The sequence below is a fragment of the Trematomus bernacchii genome, unplaced genomic scaffold, assembly GCF_902827165.1.
Source record: "Trematomus bernacchii unplaced genomic scaffold, fTreBer1.1, whole genome shotgun sequence".
NCBI classification, from domain to species: domain Eukaryota; kingdom Metazoa; phylum Chordata; class Actinopteri; order Perciformes; family Nototheniidae; genus Trematomus; species Trematomus bernacchii.
In genome coordinates this window covers 14275059-14294208 of record NW_022987973.1, presented here as the reverse complement: position 1 = coordinate 14294208, position 19150 = coordinate 14275059, and the positions used below count along the sequence as shown (strand labels likewise).

Sequence of the window (19150 nt, the reverse complement as noted above, 5' to 3'; positions counted from 1 at the left end):
ATCACATGTAATTGATGGCAGGTGAAAGCGAAAATATATTTAGTATAGGCCTAGTGCCCGTTGAAGTATTATGTATTTATGTAATGTAGTGGATTCATTAAAGTCCTAACTTCTTTCTATTACCCTCCCTCCATCACCGCCAATATCCATTGTCTGGAAAGAGCGTCTCTGCGGCGTGAAGTTACAGGGCGAGGCAACTAGTGCCGGATACGGGATCATTTGGACTTCAAAATAAAATGATAAAATGTAACTTCAATAACATACAAGCAAGCAGCTGGATATTATTTTCATTGATGCCTAAAGTCTATTGACATAACCCACCTCATCTTTCAAATGATGCTAACACGTTTTTGGCTAGGACTAGTCTCTTGGCTATGTTGTTATTTTTAATATTTGGCATTTTGTTCCAATATTGGATGGGGATTGGTACTGTGTAACATGTCGCTGGGTAACATAAACTACACTGTTTTCTAGCAACTGAACTTGACAAAATGTGTTCTCATTAACCGCCACAACAGAGCTTTTATTGTGGAATCAGTGACCGGAAGTCATGTGTTTTTATTTCACCAAGCTTCACGCTGGTCCCGTTATGTGCCAGTGAGTGACCGTTAGTTTGTAACTGTGTGTGTGAGCCAGAAGTATCGTCCGGGGATGAGAAGAAAGAGAAAAGAGGACGACGTTCTTCAGAAGACTGATATAATATCCACCTGCAGGATTTGGAAAATGATTTTGGTGCCGAAGTGCTGGATTTTTATCGTTTGTCTGACAGGTAAGGACAGAGCAGACGATGGTATCCACTCTGCGTAAAGTGGTGTAACAGGTTGTTTAATAACTTTGTGCTCCCCATTGTACACTTTATACGCGTTATTCTTCGCACACTACTAACCTCTCCCAAAACGGTAGTGTTTTCACAGGAAATATTATAAAGTGAAGTTACAGTCTGCTAAATTGACGGTATGTTAGTAACGTTAGTGCTGCAGCTGACTCAGTCATGTGTGAATGAATGATCCAAAGCTTTTGGGGGTTGTGGATCAAGGTCTAACAGTAGTAAATGACAGTTGACCACTCAATTTAATTAGTCGAAACAAAAAATACACTCAATAAATATTAGTAAAATAATAAAACATATAGTAGATGCATTTAAAACACTTATTGATCCACATGTCAGTATTTTCGTATTAGTAAATTGATCAAATATATTATAGTTTTGGACACATTGTTGAGTTAGCAGTAGCACTACACTTTGTACTACAGTAGCCAGGTAAAACACCAGAGTAGCTATGGGCTCATTGCTGTGATTTTGGTAATGCCAAACATGATACTACTAAAATGATCATTCCTGTATCACCATTATGGTGATAGGCCTACAGTAATGATCATTTTAGTAGTATCATGTTAAATTAAACAAACGTTGTTATATGAATCTGTTTATCTCAATTAAAAGCAAAATCAAGTGTTACAAAAAATCACAAAAAACCGCATGCTTTCAAAAAGCAGACTGACAAATCATGTCAGCAATACTTGAATACTACACTCATATCTCTTGAGCATTCTCAGCAAAGCTCCACTGTCCTACAACAACAGTAACCTTCTTTGCCCTCCTCCTGCTTTCATTTTATCCTCTGGAGGTGGCTTCCTCTGAAAACTAATAAAGCCTGGATCGCCCCACAGCCTGTGCTCCAAGGAGACAAATCTCCTGGCTTTTTTTCTTCCAGTTCTCAGAATTCAGAAATGTTCACCCTGAGGAATTTCAGTTTTAGTCAGCTTGATTTGTCTTGGCCAGAATTGCTTTTTTTCCCGCAAAACAATTTGAACTTCTCCAGCCAACATATTACCTTTTGGCTTCATACGACTCACATTCTTACAGAACAACATTATTCTGGTAAGAAAAATAGGTCTATGTGTGAAGGTCACAAATCCTCAGAATGTAATTAACAGTAATGGCTACAGTTTTTCTTTTTAAATAAAAGCACAGCAACTAATGACCTGTTCACAATTTTATTAGGATATACACTACAAAATAAATCATAGCCAATTACTCATTCAGTCTCTGAAATATCAAAAGTAGTGAAAAAGACCTTCAAAATGCTTGTTTTGTCCGATCAAGAGACCACAAGTTAATATATATAGTTTTTTTAAATGTAAGACAAGAGAAAATCAGCATCTAATAATGTAGATGACTTTTTCTGTCAATCAACGTATCAATCACTTGACAAATCGTTTCAGCACAGCTACAGTGTGTAACTCTGGTTAGTTCTTTGCAGTCCTTTTATTATCTAAAGTGTCATTATGTCCATTTGAAAAACAGCGAAGAAAGAATAGTCAAATGTTTGAAACCATGTGAGGGTGTTTAGTTAGGTTCACTAGAAAGAAAACAGAAGTCTTTCATTAGGCCTGGTCTGGATTAAGTGAAGCGGCCCCTCTCTCATCCCTCACCTCATCCCTGTTCACTGGTCCAGTTCATACACACCTCCCACTGCTCAGCCTGAAATACACACACACCCTCAGCAGCATGCGCAGATGTTTCTGGGTGTGAGTGTGCGGGTGTGTTTACCTCACATGGCCCCCCTCTCTACTGTGTTGCTGTTGAACTACCGGGCTCGAGCTCCTGGTCATCATGTGACCCAGAGTCAACTCAGCTCACAGTCAGACTTCACCAAGAAGAAGCAACCCAAACAGTTTCAAGAAGGCCATGTTTTCTTACACTTATCTTTCCAAACTGCAGGCTGACTCATTTCATTCCAGCTAAACAAAACAATGTTCACTGAATCTCATTTTGGAAAAGCTTCTTTCCATTATGCAATGAAGGGAGCGTTTGACTTGTCAAGATTTGTTTAAAGTGATTAAACAGGAACAGGTGTCTCCTTAAACCTCAACTCAGTATCTGAATCATAGTGTGTTGCTGTCTACTGTAATAGTCCTTAAATCCCCCTCATTACACATCCCTAGTTATTACTGAAACCTGTTTTGGCTTCCAGATCTGTGGTGTGTTTGTGTAAGCCGGAGGTTTTCAAAGTCTGGCACTGCAGCTCTCCAACAACCAATTGGCACCATTCAATCTAAGCAGAATTAGCTATTAGCAGATCCTGTTTGCAATGCACCCATGAGTGTACAGAGAGTTATCACTTGAATACTGATTTTTGTTTTTTAAAGAGATTCTAAGGCCAAGCTTCTTTCTTTACATTATGATCAGCGAGTGATATCGTCTGATAAGTGTATACTGATCTATAAATATCTGCGTCATGTCTGCATTCAGCTCTGATTAAGGATCTGCAGATAAACACTTTTAAAAGCTATATAAGCCAATGTTACATACAAAGTAATGTTAAGTTATTTTGCTAAGGGAATGCAAACAGAATGCTTACAATAAGCACGATAATATGTTAACACCACTACAGGAGTTCTCTGCAGGTGGGTGGTACAAAATATGTGCAGAATAAGTGAAACAAGCTAAGTTCTGCAATATCTGATATGGGCAAAAATACAAGATCTCGCAGATCTGAATATGACTCTGAGAAGAAGTGGAGTGCTTGAAGCTCAAATTGAACATACATTAAATGATTATCTAGCCTGTTTTTTAACCCACCCTTCTTTCACACTTTACTGATCCCTCTTCATTATCTCCTCATCCTCCCACAGGTGTCCTCCCTCCCCTCTGCTCGGGGGTCAATGTGTTTGTGCGAGACGAGAAGAGGTATGCCGTGTTGTTCCAGTCGGTGGTTCTGCCATGTCAGTACAACAGCGTGTCCACCCAGACCCCAGTGGTGCAGTGGGTCTTCAAGTCGTACTGTCGGGACCGCACCAGGGACTCCTTCAACTACCCCGACAGCCTGGGTGGAGGCCAGGGAGGAGGTGGGCTGACGAGTGGAGGCAGGGGGGTCGGCGGGGGGTACGAGACGGGGATCACCGCGGGCTACCTGGACTGTGCTGATAGCAGCCGGACGGTTCGTACTGTGGCCTCCATCTCTGGTTCCTCCATCACACTGTCGGAGTACTACAAGAACAGAGACATCTCCATCATCAGCAGTAAGATTTCTTCTAGCACTACCTCAGAAACGGTGTCTCTGATGCCAATGATGAAAATAATCTTGAGTCACACAGAAGCCTTGTAGCCAGACCAACACTGTAATTGTGCTAGAGGCTGAATTTCAACTTTACATGGAGTTTTAGTTCATTGGCTTTCATTAAGAAAGTTGTGCTGGGGAATTATTGAAACTAAACACTGGGAACACAGACAGCATCACATCATCATTTTTTTTTCCTCACAATGTGCTTTACAGAAGCAGAAACATGTAGTTAAAACACACAATATATGAAAAATCAAAGACATGACATAAGACATTAATGAATATAATAATAATATAAACCGAAAAGGTTTAGTTTTTGAGTTGTCCGTTTCACTTGGTGCAGAAAAGAAAAGCAGCCTCGTTTTTGCATTACCTTTGGTCTTATTTCTTCTGCTTCCAAGCCTAACACGTTTTATAAAACCGTGAGTCGAGCATTGGCCCGCTCTTCACACAGATTCCTGAATGTCAAACGTGTGCTAAGGGAGATTCTGCACACATGTAGAGCAGGGTGAGAGAAGAGAGGCTTTACCGAACACTTTAAGAGCTTTCACAACAATAATGTTATATAACACAGAAACAATGAGTACATTCCCACAAGCAACAGTTTATTTTTTACAATTCTTAAGTTTGGCACCAGAAGAAAAGAGTGCGTTGTTAGATGTTGGAAAAGGCAAGGATGGTTTTAAAATAAAAAAAGTACAGAACTCTCAAGGCTTGCAAAGAATTTCAGTATCTCAATAATAATCCTAAAAATGATCAACTAGAGCTTTACCTTTTTGAAAGTCTCAGAAATCTCAATGTTCTGAATATTATCTGTTTACTATTGGGTACGCCCTGCAGTCATGAATAATTGTGAATGCTAGGACAGATGGCATTTATGACATGTTACATGCTCAATGTAAAAGAGTCAGACTATTGGCTCAAATAGAGGATACAAGGATTCTCCTCCTCACTACTTCTACATTCCTTTATTGTCTTAAGGGATCATCTAAGGGACACTACTGTGCATGTACATGTTTGTGTGTGTGTGTGTGTGTGTGTGTGTGTGTGTGTGTGTGTGTGTGTGTGTGTGTGTGTGTGTGGTGTGTGTGTGTGTGTGTGTGTGTGTGTGTGTGTGTGTGTGTGTGTGTGTGTGTGAGACAGAGAGGTAGCCTTGTTTGCAGGCCTCAGATTTATGGAGCTCTAACTCTAGCTGAAGAATCAACCTTCTCTTCAGCAGCCAGGAACACAGACAAAAGAGATGGTTTGCACGCTGTCCTCTCATTCATCCTGACCTCTCACTCCTTCCCTCTGATGTACTTCAATGTCCCGCTTTTATTTCCACTCCATAGATCTCTCCACATCCCACCATCCACACATTCATGTCTCTAGGAGTAAGGCTTTTCTTTCACTTTGTCCTTTCTGTTTTTCTGTCCCCTTCCACCTCCTGCCCTGAAACCGGTCAGCGCAGCAATGTTGTAAATAGACCAAAAAGTGAAAGCTTTAACTATGTTCCCTTTAGAGACGCCCAGTCATCCAGCTCATGTCATCCTATTTGGGATCACAGGGAGGCTGGAGTCTATCCCAGCATGCACCAGGCTGTTAATAACATGGCTAACAGAGACCAACCCCCACATTGGCTTTAATGAAATAAAAAAAATGGCAGTCCAGCTGACTTGCATGTTTTTGGATTGAGTGATTATTCACTATAAGAGTGTACGCTGAATGAGTGGAGGTGTTATTGTGTTACACGAGAGGCAGGTCTCAGTGGTGTGGTCAGCCTCTCTCTCCTCTCCCTTCCTTGGCTAACAGGAAAAGGAAGTTAATTATACAACCCTGTTTCCTGTCGGCTCTATTTACATGTCTGACCCCCTCACAATGGAGTCAGCAGCCCTATATTGTGTTGGATTATTTGCTGGATCATGGGGGAAACTATTTTTGAATTGAATTTGAGGCTTTTAACACATAGAATAGCATTTCTTTAGAATATTTGCTAACATATCGAAAGAAAAAACATGAACGATGACTTGTGAAATGTAGTTTCTTGCATTCACTTGAGCTTCTACAAATGTACAGATCCCCATGAAAAAAACATATTTTATCTGTGTTTAACATTAAACATTTCACATGAAACATATAGTAATACAGAGATTGATTAAGCTTTCAAATCTGAATCTTGTATTTTATGTTTTAATATAATTTTTTTTAGATGAAACTCAAACCATCCTCAAAGAAATATTTGTGCCAAGTTGTTGATTAATTATGTGTTGGAGGATTTTGTTTTACATCTCCCTTTTTCTCTTGCAGAGGCCGACCTGCGCATAGGGGAGGTCAAGTGGGGAGACAGTGGAGTTTACATCTGTAAAGTGGTGATATCTGATGATTTAGAGGGACAGAACGAAGCCTCCGTGGAGCTGTTGGTTCTTGGTAAGCTGCCACTATTTTCATTACATGGTTATTGTGAAGAGTTTTTGTTTTTGTTTGTAAAAAGCCTAAGAGCTCGGTCACATTACTTCTCTGAATATTTCCTTTCATTGTCTTCCATTAAAGCTCACCAAAGCTTTGGTTTGGTGTAAACTCTGACAGATTGAATGTAACATATTGTGTCAGTATTCTTGTGGTGCCCCATCAGCTTGTTTTGTACAATATTAGACAACACTATTAGAATTATGGACTTCATGCTGCAGTATCACTGACCAATCCTCTTTATGTATTTAATCGTGGAATTTACTGTAAATTACATCTTTCTACCAACTGCTGCGACATACAGTAAGAAGCCCTTTATTTACTGCCCTATTCATCACAGCCAGCACAATGCAGGCTCATTGATTTACAACAAGCATGGACACTTCTAGGGCAATCATGCCTAGTGTGTAACCATAGTTACTGCTTTCACTCATACTGTACGTTGTGTGTGTGTGTGTGTGTGTGTGTGTGTGTGTGTGTGTGTGTGTGTGTGTGTTCTATTCCATGTTTTTAAATTATCTACAATGTGTTTTATCTTGAAAGTGTTGTAACTGCGTTAATGGTACCATAGCAACGCCTGAGAGTGTGGCTCTTGTTGCTTTATTTCACCCGGAGGCTGAACTTTTGTTTGGCTGGCAGCACTCAGAGACCTATGTGTATGCACAAGACACACACACACACACACACACACACACACACACACACACACACACACACACACACACACACACACACACACACACACACACACACACACACACACACACACACACACACACAGAAAGCTCGATGGACAGTGAGCTTTTACATCGACTTAAGTGCATTCTGTTAAATGTTGGGTATGGCCTTGATAATACTGTATGTTACAGAAAATGCTACAGGCGCACAAAGATGACATCATCTTCATCCTCTGCAGTCCTTAAGAGACCCTAAATCTACCACAATCTCCAATTGTTGTTTTTCCTCGTCTTGGTGTGGCTAATATGGCATGGAAGGCACTTGTTGTGTTCCCATAGCAACAGTTGAGGCCGGCGCGACTGGCATTGGGGGGGGTCTTTTGTCTTTTTAGAAAAAGGCTTCACAGCAAAGAAGAGAGGGAAGATTTAATGACGTGGAGGAGGGACGGCAGTGATACAAAAGATAGAGGGTGACTCCATGTGAGACACTCGACTGATGGACTGAGGACTCTGATAAAGAAAAGGAAGGATTCTCCCTCCGTCCTCCGTTTTGACTCCCATTGTGGCTTACAAACCTCAGAAGCTAATGCTAATCAAACAAAACTTTGATAGGACAATCAAATATTAATCAGGCAGGTTATTTACAATGTCCAAAGTGTTTAGCTTTTCAGTATACGTCCTCTCTGTAGAGCTCATTTCCATGGAGGAGTGTTACATGGAGCCACATGGAGAACACTATTTGAAAGTAAATCTTGGTAAATCACCAGCCTGCAGGCAAAGTCATGTGATTGGGACCTCCACCAGTAAGCTGCCTTCAAGACAGCAGACAAAACAACAGATACATTCAAAACTAGAGGAGGCTTAAAGTATTTAGTGCACATGTAAGCACTTAGTTGTTTGAATTCATGTCATGATTCAGCTGCTCTGGATAAACTTAAGAGGTTTCTTTCTGTTTTCAAATCCAGCAAAGAACATGTTTAGCCTTCCAGAAAGATACTAAGTGAGGTATGTGTCAGGTCACGATGGTTCAGCCTGCTCTCTGTTTCTCCAGTCCTTCTTTCTCGCGCTCGGCACTCCTCTCCTCTCTGCGCCAATCAGCAAATTAACAGTAAAACACCCGTATCTGCTCACAACACACTCAACCTCTTTTTCCCTTTCTCAAAGCACTGCTCACATGGACAGATGCACCCAAACAAAGCGCACTCGTGCACATTTTTGTACCAGCTTGTGACATGCTGCCCCCTTATCTGTTAATGTTTCATTCAGACATTTGCTGACCTTGTGTGGGGTCTCTTAAAGCTTTGTTAAAATAAAAAGAATATTAAGGGGAAACACAAAATACCAGGAACAACCACGGGCAGCTGGTGAGGGCAGTCATGTTTCTCTTTTCTTTTTGTAAAACACATTCATGTATAGAAGTCAATCAATTTTGACTCCCACAAACACCAGATGTAAAGTCTTTTAAAAGAATAAATCCACTGTATATACAACAATTAAGATTGAAAGCCAATTCATCAGCCATTACACATATTGCAATATACACTACAAGATATCTAGAAATGTTCTTTTCTTAACTTTTAGTTCTGTTAGTCATTGGTATATGGCATAGTACATGTTATTGTTTATGTTTTTAAATACTGGAGGCAGACCCAAATACATAAATCCAGTAAAAAATAAATGAATAAATCCAGGATAAAAACGTAGGATATAATCAAAAGATTCTTTATGAACTTGCTCTCAGTGTTTTTTGTTCTGCTGCCTTTGTTTCCTTCCAGTGTCTCAAATTGGAAACAGAAATACCTCAGTTTGGTTGCTGTTGAAAGAACTGAGGTATAAAGTTGAAAACGAAAATGTGTGAGGCGAGGCGAGTCATGTAGAGACGTAACTTCTGGTGGATAGTTGGCTTATTGCAACTTTTCTCAATTTATAAGTGGATTTGATTTGTCAAATTAAAGAGAGCTTAAAAATTATGAGAAATAATAGGCTTACTGTGCCCCAGGTCACATGTAGTAGCCTCTACACTCTTCACTGGTCAGAAAGACAGAAATCATTTCAGCAACAAAGTGTTTGTCTGTTTGCTGGATCTTTAGGTGAGGAATTTCCCCACCTAACGTTTGCCGCTCTGCATAAAGCATACTCACAGCTCCTGCCTATTTGTTGTCTTTATGAGAATGATCAATGTTCCAGTCTGTCTTCTCAGCAGAGGCCTAACCTTACACAATGTGTTATCAGAATTCAGATGATCAATCTACTCATCAGTTGCTCTGATCTGGAGACTTTCTGGAACAAGACCAGAATGTCCTCTTGTGCATGCTGCTGTTGACCTGCAAACTGTCATCTTTCTCTCTATTTTCCTCTCTGTTTGTGTCTTGCTTTTCTCATCATGCATGCTGCAACAACTTTCTATGAATCAATCATTTATATCCACCCCATCTCTTCTTCTCTCCTGTTGTCACCTCTGCTCTGTCCCTATCCAGGTTTCTCAGCTGTGCCTGAAGATCTCCTGCCAGAATTTGATTTGAAGATTATGCCAGGTAGGGGCATAATGTATTCTTCCCCTTACCTGGTTTCTATCAATAATACTAACCCTACTTACTGCTCTAACCAGGGATATAGGAGCCATTTGGATTGTGGCAGTCTTTGAGATGGAGTTTTTCCACACTGTATTCGAAACTTAAAGCTCACCTATTATGCTATATTTGAACAATATATTATAGGGCCATATCTATACAAAACATGTCTCTGAAGTGTTTTGCTCAAAATACCAAACAGATCCCCCATTCTAGCCATGCCTCATTGCCCCTCTATTTCAGCCCTGTTACTAAAGTGCTGATCAGAGGTCGCGTTAACCAAATATTTTCCGTCTGACGGATTTTTTAACAATGACGGAAAAATCTGAAAGCAGTCCGTCATTTTGACAGATTAGAACAAACTCGGAACAGCGCCAAAGTTTCCCCGCAGCGAGGCTCCGGTGTTATGCCGTGTTATGCATGCCCTCCAAAAAGGAAATGATACCGTTTCCAAATCCAAACCTAACTTTGCCGTACAAATCCTTAAAATGTCTGTGAGTTTTGGCTTTACGCTGTGCGCACTCCCGCGAGGTACAGTGGGCATGCATAACATGGCGCACCCCTGGTCTAGCGCAACCTCTGGTGCTGATACTGGGTCTATAGCTTTTAATGTTGCCGAGCTGCTGTGGCCACGCCCCCTATGGAGCGTCATGCAAGCAGTGAGCTCTCCTCTGTGAAGAGAAGACTGTCTACCAGCAGAAACTCAGCTAAACGCTGCCGTGATTAAACGCCAAGTATGTTCCAAACCACATCAAGAATTATTTCTGAAACAGTATGGAGCTCGAACGCTTTCTTTCTTGCGGGTTTACTGCATCGGGCGCAAAAAAAGTGATTCGCGGGTGGTATTTTTTCAAACGCTTTTTTCCGGGTACGGTTCTGGGTAAAACAAAGATGATGCGGGTCGGGTTGCGGGTCTTGCATAATAAATATATTAAAATAATAATAATTGAGTTTAATGTTTAAATCCTCAGACCTCTCCCCTGCGGGACCGCGCATAATCATAACCTCTGCAGCGCATCAATCTGCTGCTGAGCGCGCCACATTCGAAATGGCTGAGGTGAAGGCGGATCTCAGAGAATACAGCATTGTCAACAACTCTTCCTCAAGAGCGAAATCCAACGTCTGGGAGGCTTTTGGTGTCATCCTAGATGGAGAAAATAACCAACATCCCACGCTTTTTGAGCCAAATACGCAACTGCGTGTGTTAATAATTGGATCTTGTGCCGACGGGTCGGTTCGCGGAACTAATTGGCAATATGTGCGGGTGGCGGGGCGGGTACGGTATTGCACGTCGCGGGTGTGGGGCGGGAGCGGGTCTTGAAAATCAGACCCGTGCAGGACTCTGCCACAAGGACAGTACCTTTTTATATCCGGATTTTTTACACAGATGGTCTCCAATACAGCGTTAGCTCTGAGTGTTAGCGATGCTTGCTAATGTAAACAAAGACCATATTACTTCCAAAACACGTTGCGCATCTTTTCCGATACAGTGACCCTCTGATAGGGGACGATAGGTTGAGTGGAACGTTGCCAGGAGTTCAACGTAAAGCCAGCCCACATTTTAGTAATGTCGTCATGACCGCAGCAAATCTGGATCTGCTCCGTTGTACCCCCGTTTTTAGAGATGTGGGTAAGGAGGAAAAGAGAGAGGGTTGTATTTTCGGACACTTTGTGAGTTTCCTCACACACCGGGGACACACGTTAAAAAGACATCAAAAAGTGCATTTTGCATAATAGGTGACCTTTAAAGAAGACTGGGCTCTGATATCATGCATATGACACTTGATCTGATAAAGAGAAGCTAACACATTTTCCACCATGTTTAATGTTCCTATGCTAACGCTTTGATACTGTCTAACCTATTCCCTTCTTGCATCACTAAACAATACAACATGTATGTGTGAATCAGCTATAATGAGGCTTTGACAGAGTTGAGTTTGGAGTCATTTTTGACCCAACGGTCAAATCCACACCCGTCAGATAATGTCCGTCCGTCGCTCCCACCACGATGAGCTGTGCTGCAAAACAGCTATTATGGTCATTATAGTTATTTATGGGTGTGGTTGGCATGTCAGCCCACATCATTTGGACACTACCCACTTAAACAGTGATCAAGAGGGAAGGAGGTTTGTTTATGTCCCATCACAAATTCCTATAATACACATTTTATTATCACAGAGTTTGTGGGGAGTTGCTAAATGAATGGATGAATTGTGTGGAAGTAACTCCAAAAATGACCTGGCATGAGTCACTAAGCCAGAATGGTTACTCCAAGCTTATCTCTGCTCTGAGTGTTGCATTAGTATGTGGTGTTGTCCTCATCCAATCCCACAGTGCTCAGAAATGTCTAATGTGTAGTGTGTTTGTGTGTGTGTGTATGGGTCATAGTTGTTGCAAATGAGATCACATAACAATCATCCAAAGCTGTATAAACTGTCCTTTTCCTTCCTCTGGCAACATCTGGTTTCCTGCGTGTGTGTGTGTGTTTTTAGAGACATTGTCGTCCTTGGTTTTGCATTGTTAAAGATTTCCTTATCTGCCCTCTCCTTCCCTTTCCTCTGCTTTGTCCCTGTAGACAGATACATGTAGGTTATCTGTTGTACTTGCTGTGTAACTCACTCCAGCACTTGAATTCTCAAACACTTTGTTAAAATGTGTTAACTCATATCCTGGTTAGGATTACATTTGTTCAGATATTATTGTATCAAGAGTAAGAGAAGAATTACAAATGATAAAATACACATATATTTCAACTATCTATCTGTCTCTCCCTTGTGTATTGTCCCATCCCAACATCCTATATATCACAGTAAAGGAACCAGTTATACCATTTCATTGGGCCTTCGAATGCCTTACATGCATTCAGGAAGAAATATGTTTAAGCAGTTTTTTGTGGATACAATCTTGGTTAAGAACTTGGTTACCCTCTCTGGTTATCACAGAAATGTAGTACACTGGTAACACTAGCTACCAGAGGGTGAGGGATTGTAAAAAGGTTTATTTAGAATAAATAATATTGCTGTTGACATTCAACACATTCATTTACATTTTCCCTTTGAATGACTTGCAATTAAGTAACATTGAAACATAGCAAACAATACTCCCAACAATATTCACCATTTACAGCTCTTGAGGATCACTATTGCATATTACAAAACAATAAATATATATTTTTTAGTTTTGTTCCAGAGGAAGCTGTTTAAATTCTCAAAAATAAACTCAAGGAAAGTCACTGCTGATGAGCTTCTGTTAGCATGACACAGACCAATATCTGATACAAACTGTCTGTGGTGGAGTTGCATTGTGTTGCATCCTGTTTTTAAATGTCTTGTATCTTAATATTCTGTGTTGTGTGTCCTTGCAGAGTGGGTGTTTGTGTCGGCGGTGGCGCTGGGCAGTCTCCTCTTCCTGCTGTTGGTCGGGGTTTGTTGGTGTCAGTGTTGTCCTCACTCCTGCTGCTGCTACGTCAGCTGCTGGTGCTGCCCCGACACGTGCTGCTGCCCAAGACACCGTCAGTATAAACACACACACACACACACTCATATGCTGGTGCAAAAGTGAATTGCAATACAAATATTGGAAAGATGTTTTTATGTGAACGCCATTGTTTGTTCTTGTAGTATATGAGGCAGGTAAGGGTATAAAGACGGGCACCTCCACCCCTCAGATGCCTGCCTACCCTCCATACTTTGTCACTGGTGTCCCGACGATGGTCCCAATCGCACCCCCTTCTCTGGTGGACAAGATGTCCTCTGTCCCCCCTTCGGATGGCAGCGTTCTTACAGCAAGTGAGGGCTTTCTCTTTATTAGCGAGTGAATCTGTGTTTTTACTATTATTACAATGCCTTATTACTGTTGTCTTTATGGATTTGCTTGGTTTAGATCAATTCACAAGATAAACTTCATATAAAATGGATGCCTTTGTATACATGTGTTATGAGGAATGTTACCTCCTGTTCTTATTTTCTTGTGAGAATGTTGTAACTTGTGTGTGTTCTTATATGACTGCATATTAACGATTGTACTCTCTAATTATGGCCAGAAACAATTGTAGTAGAATACAAATGTTGAAATAGATAACAAGCACAAGTACTACAGTTGCCCTCAATCCACAACAAACACATACAAGGACAGTTTCTCCATGCTGATGGTGTGTATCTGTAGTTCCGATGCATGCTGTCGGGTTTCCCTACCGCGGGCCTTCACCTCAGGATCAGGAATCTCTCAGGGTGCTTCAGTATGTAGAGAAACAATTGGCTCACTTCCACCCTGCCAGGTCCATCAGCCCCCAGTGTAAGCTCCATAAAGCCGTCTGTGGATTTTCTCTCTGACCATGTGGACTGCATCTTCTTTAGCATGGCGAGGCACTCAATAGAAAATGCATGCTACACTATCTCTACTGTCAGTATTTTTAAAGCTTGCTTTGGCATGCCTCTCTGCACAAGCACTTGCTTATTCAATTTCCTGTAGTTCAGATATGTATATTTGCTTGCTTGCATGCCTACTCACCTGAAGAATGTTTAAACAACCCTTTCCAACAGGTAGTGTAATCGCTTGCAGATCTCAAATCTGTCTTTCTTCTATTGCAATATCTTATGATTGCCTTGCTTCCCTTAAAAAGTAATGTTATGTTTAATACTATTATATATAATCCATTTATATATGTTTACTTTGACCTGACCAGCCTGTGGCCTGTCTGAGCTGAGCTCCCTCCACGAGGGAGACAGCGGCTTCCGCCAAACATACCGGAACGTCCAGAAGAAAGCTCTCCCCGCCATCCCGGACCACGACCCTCAGCCTGAGCCCCAGCGCTACCGTGACAACCGCAGCCCAGAGCCGCCGCGTTACCGTGACAACCCCTCCTCACCCCAACGACATCGTGATGACCCCGACGCAGAGCCCCGGCGCTGCCAGGAAGAGTCTCTCCCCCCGCGGCGGTACAGCGACGACCCCCCCCCCCTCACAGTCACGCAGGCCCGGCCGACATCAACGGCAACAGGATCATAGCGAGGGAGACCACCACAACAGGTACAGATATGTGTAGACACATGTCTGTGTGCATTTAAAGTAAACTAACTTTACTTTAGAAGCAAGGCTTATTTGTTTTAACAAGACACAGCTTTGTTTGCTATTTGTGTCAGAGCAGAATGATGGTGACCTAGACAGGAGAGAAAGATGTTAGACTTGTAGAGTCAGTTTTTATTTTATTTTTATTTAGCCTTTATTATTGGACTTTGAGGGTGATTATTTTAAATTAAGTGTTTGTCCTGCCAAAAATACACAATCAGTGACTCCGTTATTTGAATACATGGCATTCTCCAGGGGAAACTGAGCAGGGAAAATCAAGCTAATTTGATCCTTTAACGGATTACAGAAAATGTGTTCCTGTATACAGAACATGGTGTTTAAGCCTTGAGGGTTACTGTTTAAAGCCAACTGTAACCTATTTACTTAAGCAGTGTAAAAACAGATTCTTTATATATTTATATATATAAACAATATTTAAAAGCTTGCTGACCTTCTCTTTATCTTTTTTTCCCATGTCACCTCTCTCACCCTGTCGGCCTCTTGTTGTTTTTTGCAGGTGGAACCCACGTTCAGAGCATCTACACAGAAAGTCGTACCGTACTGCGGGACGGACCGGCTCTCTGGATGAGCTGGAGGAGTTTGCTGCAGGTTACAAGCACAAAGAAGGAAGGGGGGAACAGAAAAGGGAAGACAGCCGAAGAGACAATGAGATGGAGCTTCAGGAGTTCAGTCGATATCCTTCTTATCGTAACGGTCCACCGCAGCATTATCACAATGAAGAAAATGAGTTTGGAGACAACAGTGATCCTGAAGAGAATCACAGACGAAACATAAGCCCACTCCAGTCGCCCAAGGAGAGGAGGGGCACCTGGGACAGCGAGCGTCCTGCCCCACCTCCTCCCAGAGTCAGTCCTCCATCGACCTCTTCTCAAGAGAAGGACTACGATAGCACGTTCCTAAACAGCCTGCTGGACCGTAAGGCTCAGCTGCGAGGGGTCAGCCAGGGGAAGGGTGGGGCCCGGGGGGAGGAGGATTCAGACACACCCTCCAAAGGTAGCTCGAAAAAGAGCAGCGGGGACTCCAGTCGACACTGCAGCCGCTCGCCCAGTAACAGGCCTGAGGCAGATTCACTGTCTCCTTGCTCAGACACAGAGAGAAGCAGGACTGAGAGGCCGTCCCCGCGCCCCCCGCCATTGAACCCTCGCCCCTCTCAGTCTCCGGCTAACTCGCTGCCGGGCCACAGAGAGGAGCCCAGAGACAAGACCCGGAAAACGGTGTGTTACATAAAGCCTTCTATTATGAGTGTGAGGGGGGGTAGGCTAGCATCTTTTCTGGTTATTGGAAACTATTATTTCTAGGTGTATTATTGATGAAAATGTTAACACTAGGCTAACAGAAAAGTGTTTAACACTCAATGTTGTATTTCCAAAACCTGCTTTCTGTTCGGAGGAAAGAGGGGTTACATTTAGTACCTGTACAATACAGCCAGGTGGCAAAAGGTCACAGCATTGGGGATATAACTCTCTGATGGTTTAAGAACGATATAAAGAAGAGATTATATATGTCAGACATGTAAAGTAAGTGTTGTTGTTGTTGTACCTTTGACAGGTCAGGTTCAGATGCTACCACAGTGAAAACTAGGTAGAATACTCTGTTCTGTATCCCACTACTTTCCATAACAATCATAACTGGTTGTCTCCATGCTGACAAACCTGGGTCAAAATGATGTTCAACGTCAAATACACTGTGTACAAAAGATATAATGGCTTTAAGGGGCCACAACCAAATCTTTCCACAATTACAAAAACAGTTGAATTGAAGTTTGTCCCAGCTTCACCATAATAACGCTGTTTGGCTAATGTTTACTTTTTTTACGCTGAAATCTAATCGGAGAGGGGTGTAGTACGGCTTTGGGTGAGCTACCAGCGGAGGCCAATCCTCCTGCGACCAAAACGTTTGGGATAAATATACTTTTTGCATCACAGTTTGGTGAGAGAGTACCCGCAGCCAATCAGTAAACTGATGACCTTTGTTGCATGTAAAACACATGAAAATGCCTCCCAGCCGCAAAAAAGAAATACATTTGGTGGCTCGCCGCATATCACCGCCCTCCGATAGACATTTTGCAATTACTCATTCCATTAAAAATGTCATGTTCATATTTAGTTGTGAACTCTCTGCTCTTGTGTTCATCTCTGTCTCTGTCCTCAGCAGGGCACTCTTCTCAGCCGGGACTCCCTCATCGTCTGACGGACTGAGAGCCACACAAGCTGAATGCTCAGCACAGACTCTACGGGAGCTGCGTGTCAGCTGATGGGAGACAGAAATGATTTGGATTGCATAAAAAATGCAAATGACAGTGAGGGAAAGCTGGATCAGCACTGGTAAATGAACGAATGACACACTTTTACCATGGAGACTGTCACTGGGGTTTCTGCCTGTGACGTCGCTGAATGATGAAGTCATCCCCGTTCAGTTTGTGTCACCGGCTGCCTCATATACATCTCAGCTGAGCTAACATTGTACACATGCAGGCCGGGGGTATGACCTGGACTGTCCGTCCCTGCAGGACGCTGTTGGTCTCCTGCCGTCCCTTTAGAGAAGACTTGCTTTACGCTCCTGCACAATGACTGCATTCATTTCCACTTGATGAGCTATCGCCTTTAAATAAGCCCAGTTGTAGAAAAAGGGTTTATGACAACAGCATTATTGTAAAGGACATACTGCAGCTTCAGCTGAGTGACAACACACACTCTGTCATTCACTAACATGTTCAGGAACTACAGCATCTAACTCAATGTATTTTAATGTTATGTTAACTAAAAGTGGAAGTTGTAACTAATACCAAAGGCTTATATCCTGTGTATCTACAGAGTAGCTCCGGAGACTAATGTAAAAACCTCAAAGAAGCGTTTGAGTTTGTTCTATTGATGCTAAAGACCTTATGGGAGTTGCTAAGCAACAAACAGCAGACAGACACAGTTAGCATCTACCTGGTGAACACAGTGGAGAACTTATCAGCTAAAGTGCCAGGTATTTCTCAGAGTTAAAAGAGAGTGAATATTTAACTTAAATTGATGAGCTGGACACAAATACTAGACCAAATATCTTATCATGTTGCTCTGTGTCTGCTGGATGTGTACATAGCAAATCAACACTAAATAATTTGCCATAACTACTTCATAATTGGATGATATGCCAACGTACAGCTCCATTTATGGCCCCCATGTGGCCAAAATATTAATAATGTTTCCTTTATTTAACTAATTTTGTCATTCACAGGGTTTCCCTCAGATTCTTTGAAACTCGTATAATGCATTTAATTCATTCTGCAACATAAGGCTTTAATTGGTGGTAAAATGCCCAACATTGCAATTTGAAAAGTAAAAATACTTTATTTTTAAAATAATTTACTGAATGCCTTTCACGTTAACCTCTAGGTAGGACTAGGTATTGTAGACTAGGCGCTTTGTGTTTAATGCAGGAAATGTTTTAAACACTACACAATGGTAATCAAGGCAGTGTTATCCAACATGCAGAGTTGTTGTTAAGTTGCTTTGACATTTAACAACAAGTGGCATTCAAAAAATTCTTTAATCTATTTTGCCATAAACTGTAGGAATCATGAATGAAAATTAGATGGTTTAATGTCACAATGTAACATTTACCAGCTAAACATCCATAACATTTTTATTTCTGTACATTTGAAACAGGTCTGAAGAGGCCAAACAACGGGAGTGCCAGTCATGACAGTCTTAAGTTCATGACATGAAGCACAGAGATCACTAAAAAGTACTAAATGAATCCGGTTATAGACTAAACCAGTACTAAACCTGCTGACTGAACCAGTACTACCCAGCAGTTGCCTGCAGGTTATTAAATTAAATCATTACTCATGAGGCACCTTGTATTAAAACTGGCTGAGTTTGCACAAAGTAGCTATTTTTCCAAGGAACTAAAACCTGATTAAATGTTTTTTTGTAAACCTTAAAGGCATTGCAGTCCCACCTGCCTTTTAAAATATGTTTGTACTACAGCAAATTGGACATACTTATGTGTGCTGTGATATGGTTAATGTAATTTGAAAATAATAATGTTTGTTTAAACTTTCCAGTGCGACTGTATATATAACATGAAGTGCCGCGGCTTGATAAGTGTAATTCAGCCTTTTCTTATCAACAGACACACTCACAAGCATGCATGTACAAAACACACAGTAGCACACTGATTTGAACTTATGTTGTTCTAACATTAGACCAAACAGTATTTCTTTATTTCTGTTTTCTACTGACTGGTACTGACTGCGTGTGTGTGTGTGTGTGTGTGTGTGTGTGTGTGTGTGTGTGTGTGTGTGTGTGTGTGT

The 19150-nt window shown here is 41.6% G+C and overlaps 1 protein-coding gene across 1 annotated transcript; it reads left to right on the top strand.

Moving 5' to 3' along the window:
- The first annotated feature begins 633 nt into the window (after nucleotides 1-633).
- LOC117471197 (immunoglobulin-like domain-containing receptor 2) lies at nucleotides 634-19150 on the top strand. The gene is given in 11 exon segments (XM_034116042.1): nucleotides 634-769; nucleotides 3640-4026; nucleotides 6354-6473; nucleotides 9667-9723; nucleotides 13124-13270; nucleotides 13380-13547; nucleotides 13924-14052; nucleotides 14444-14714; nucleotides 14716-14787; nucleotides 15344-16061; nucleotides 17002-19150. Coding segments are annotated over 11 exon segments (2223 nt in total). The 5' UTR covers nucleotides 634-651; the 3' UTR covers nucleotides 17038-19150.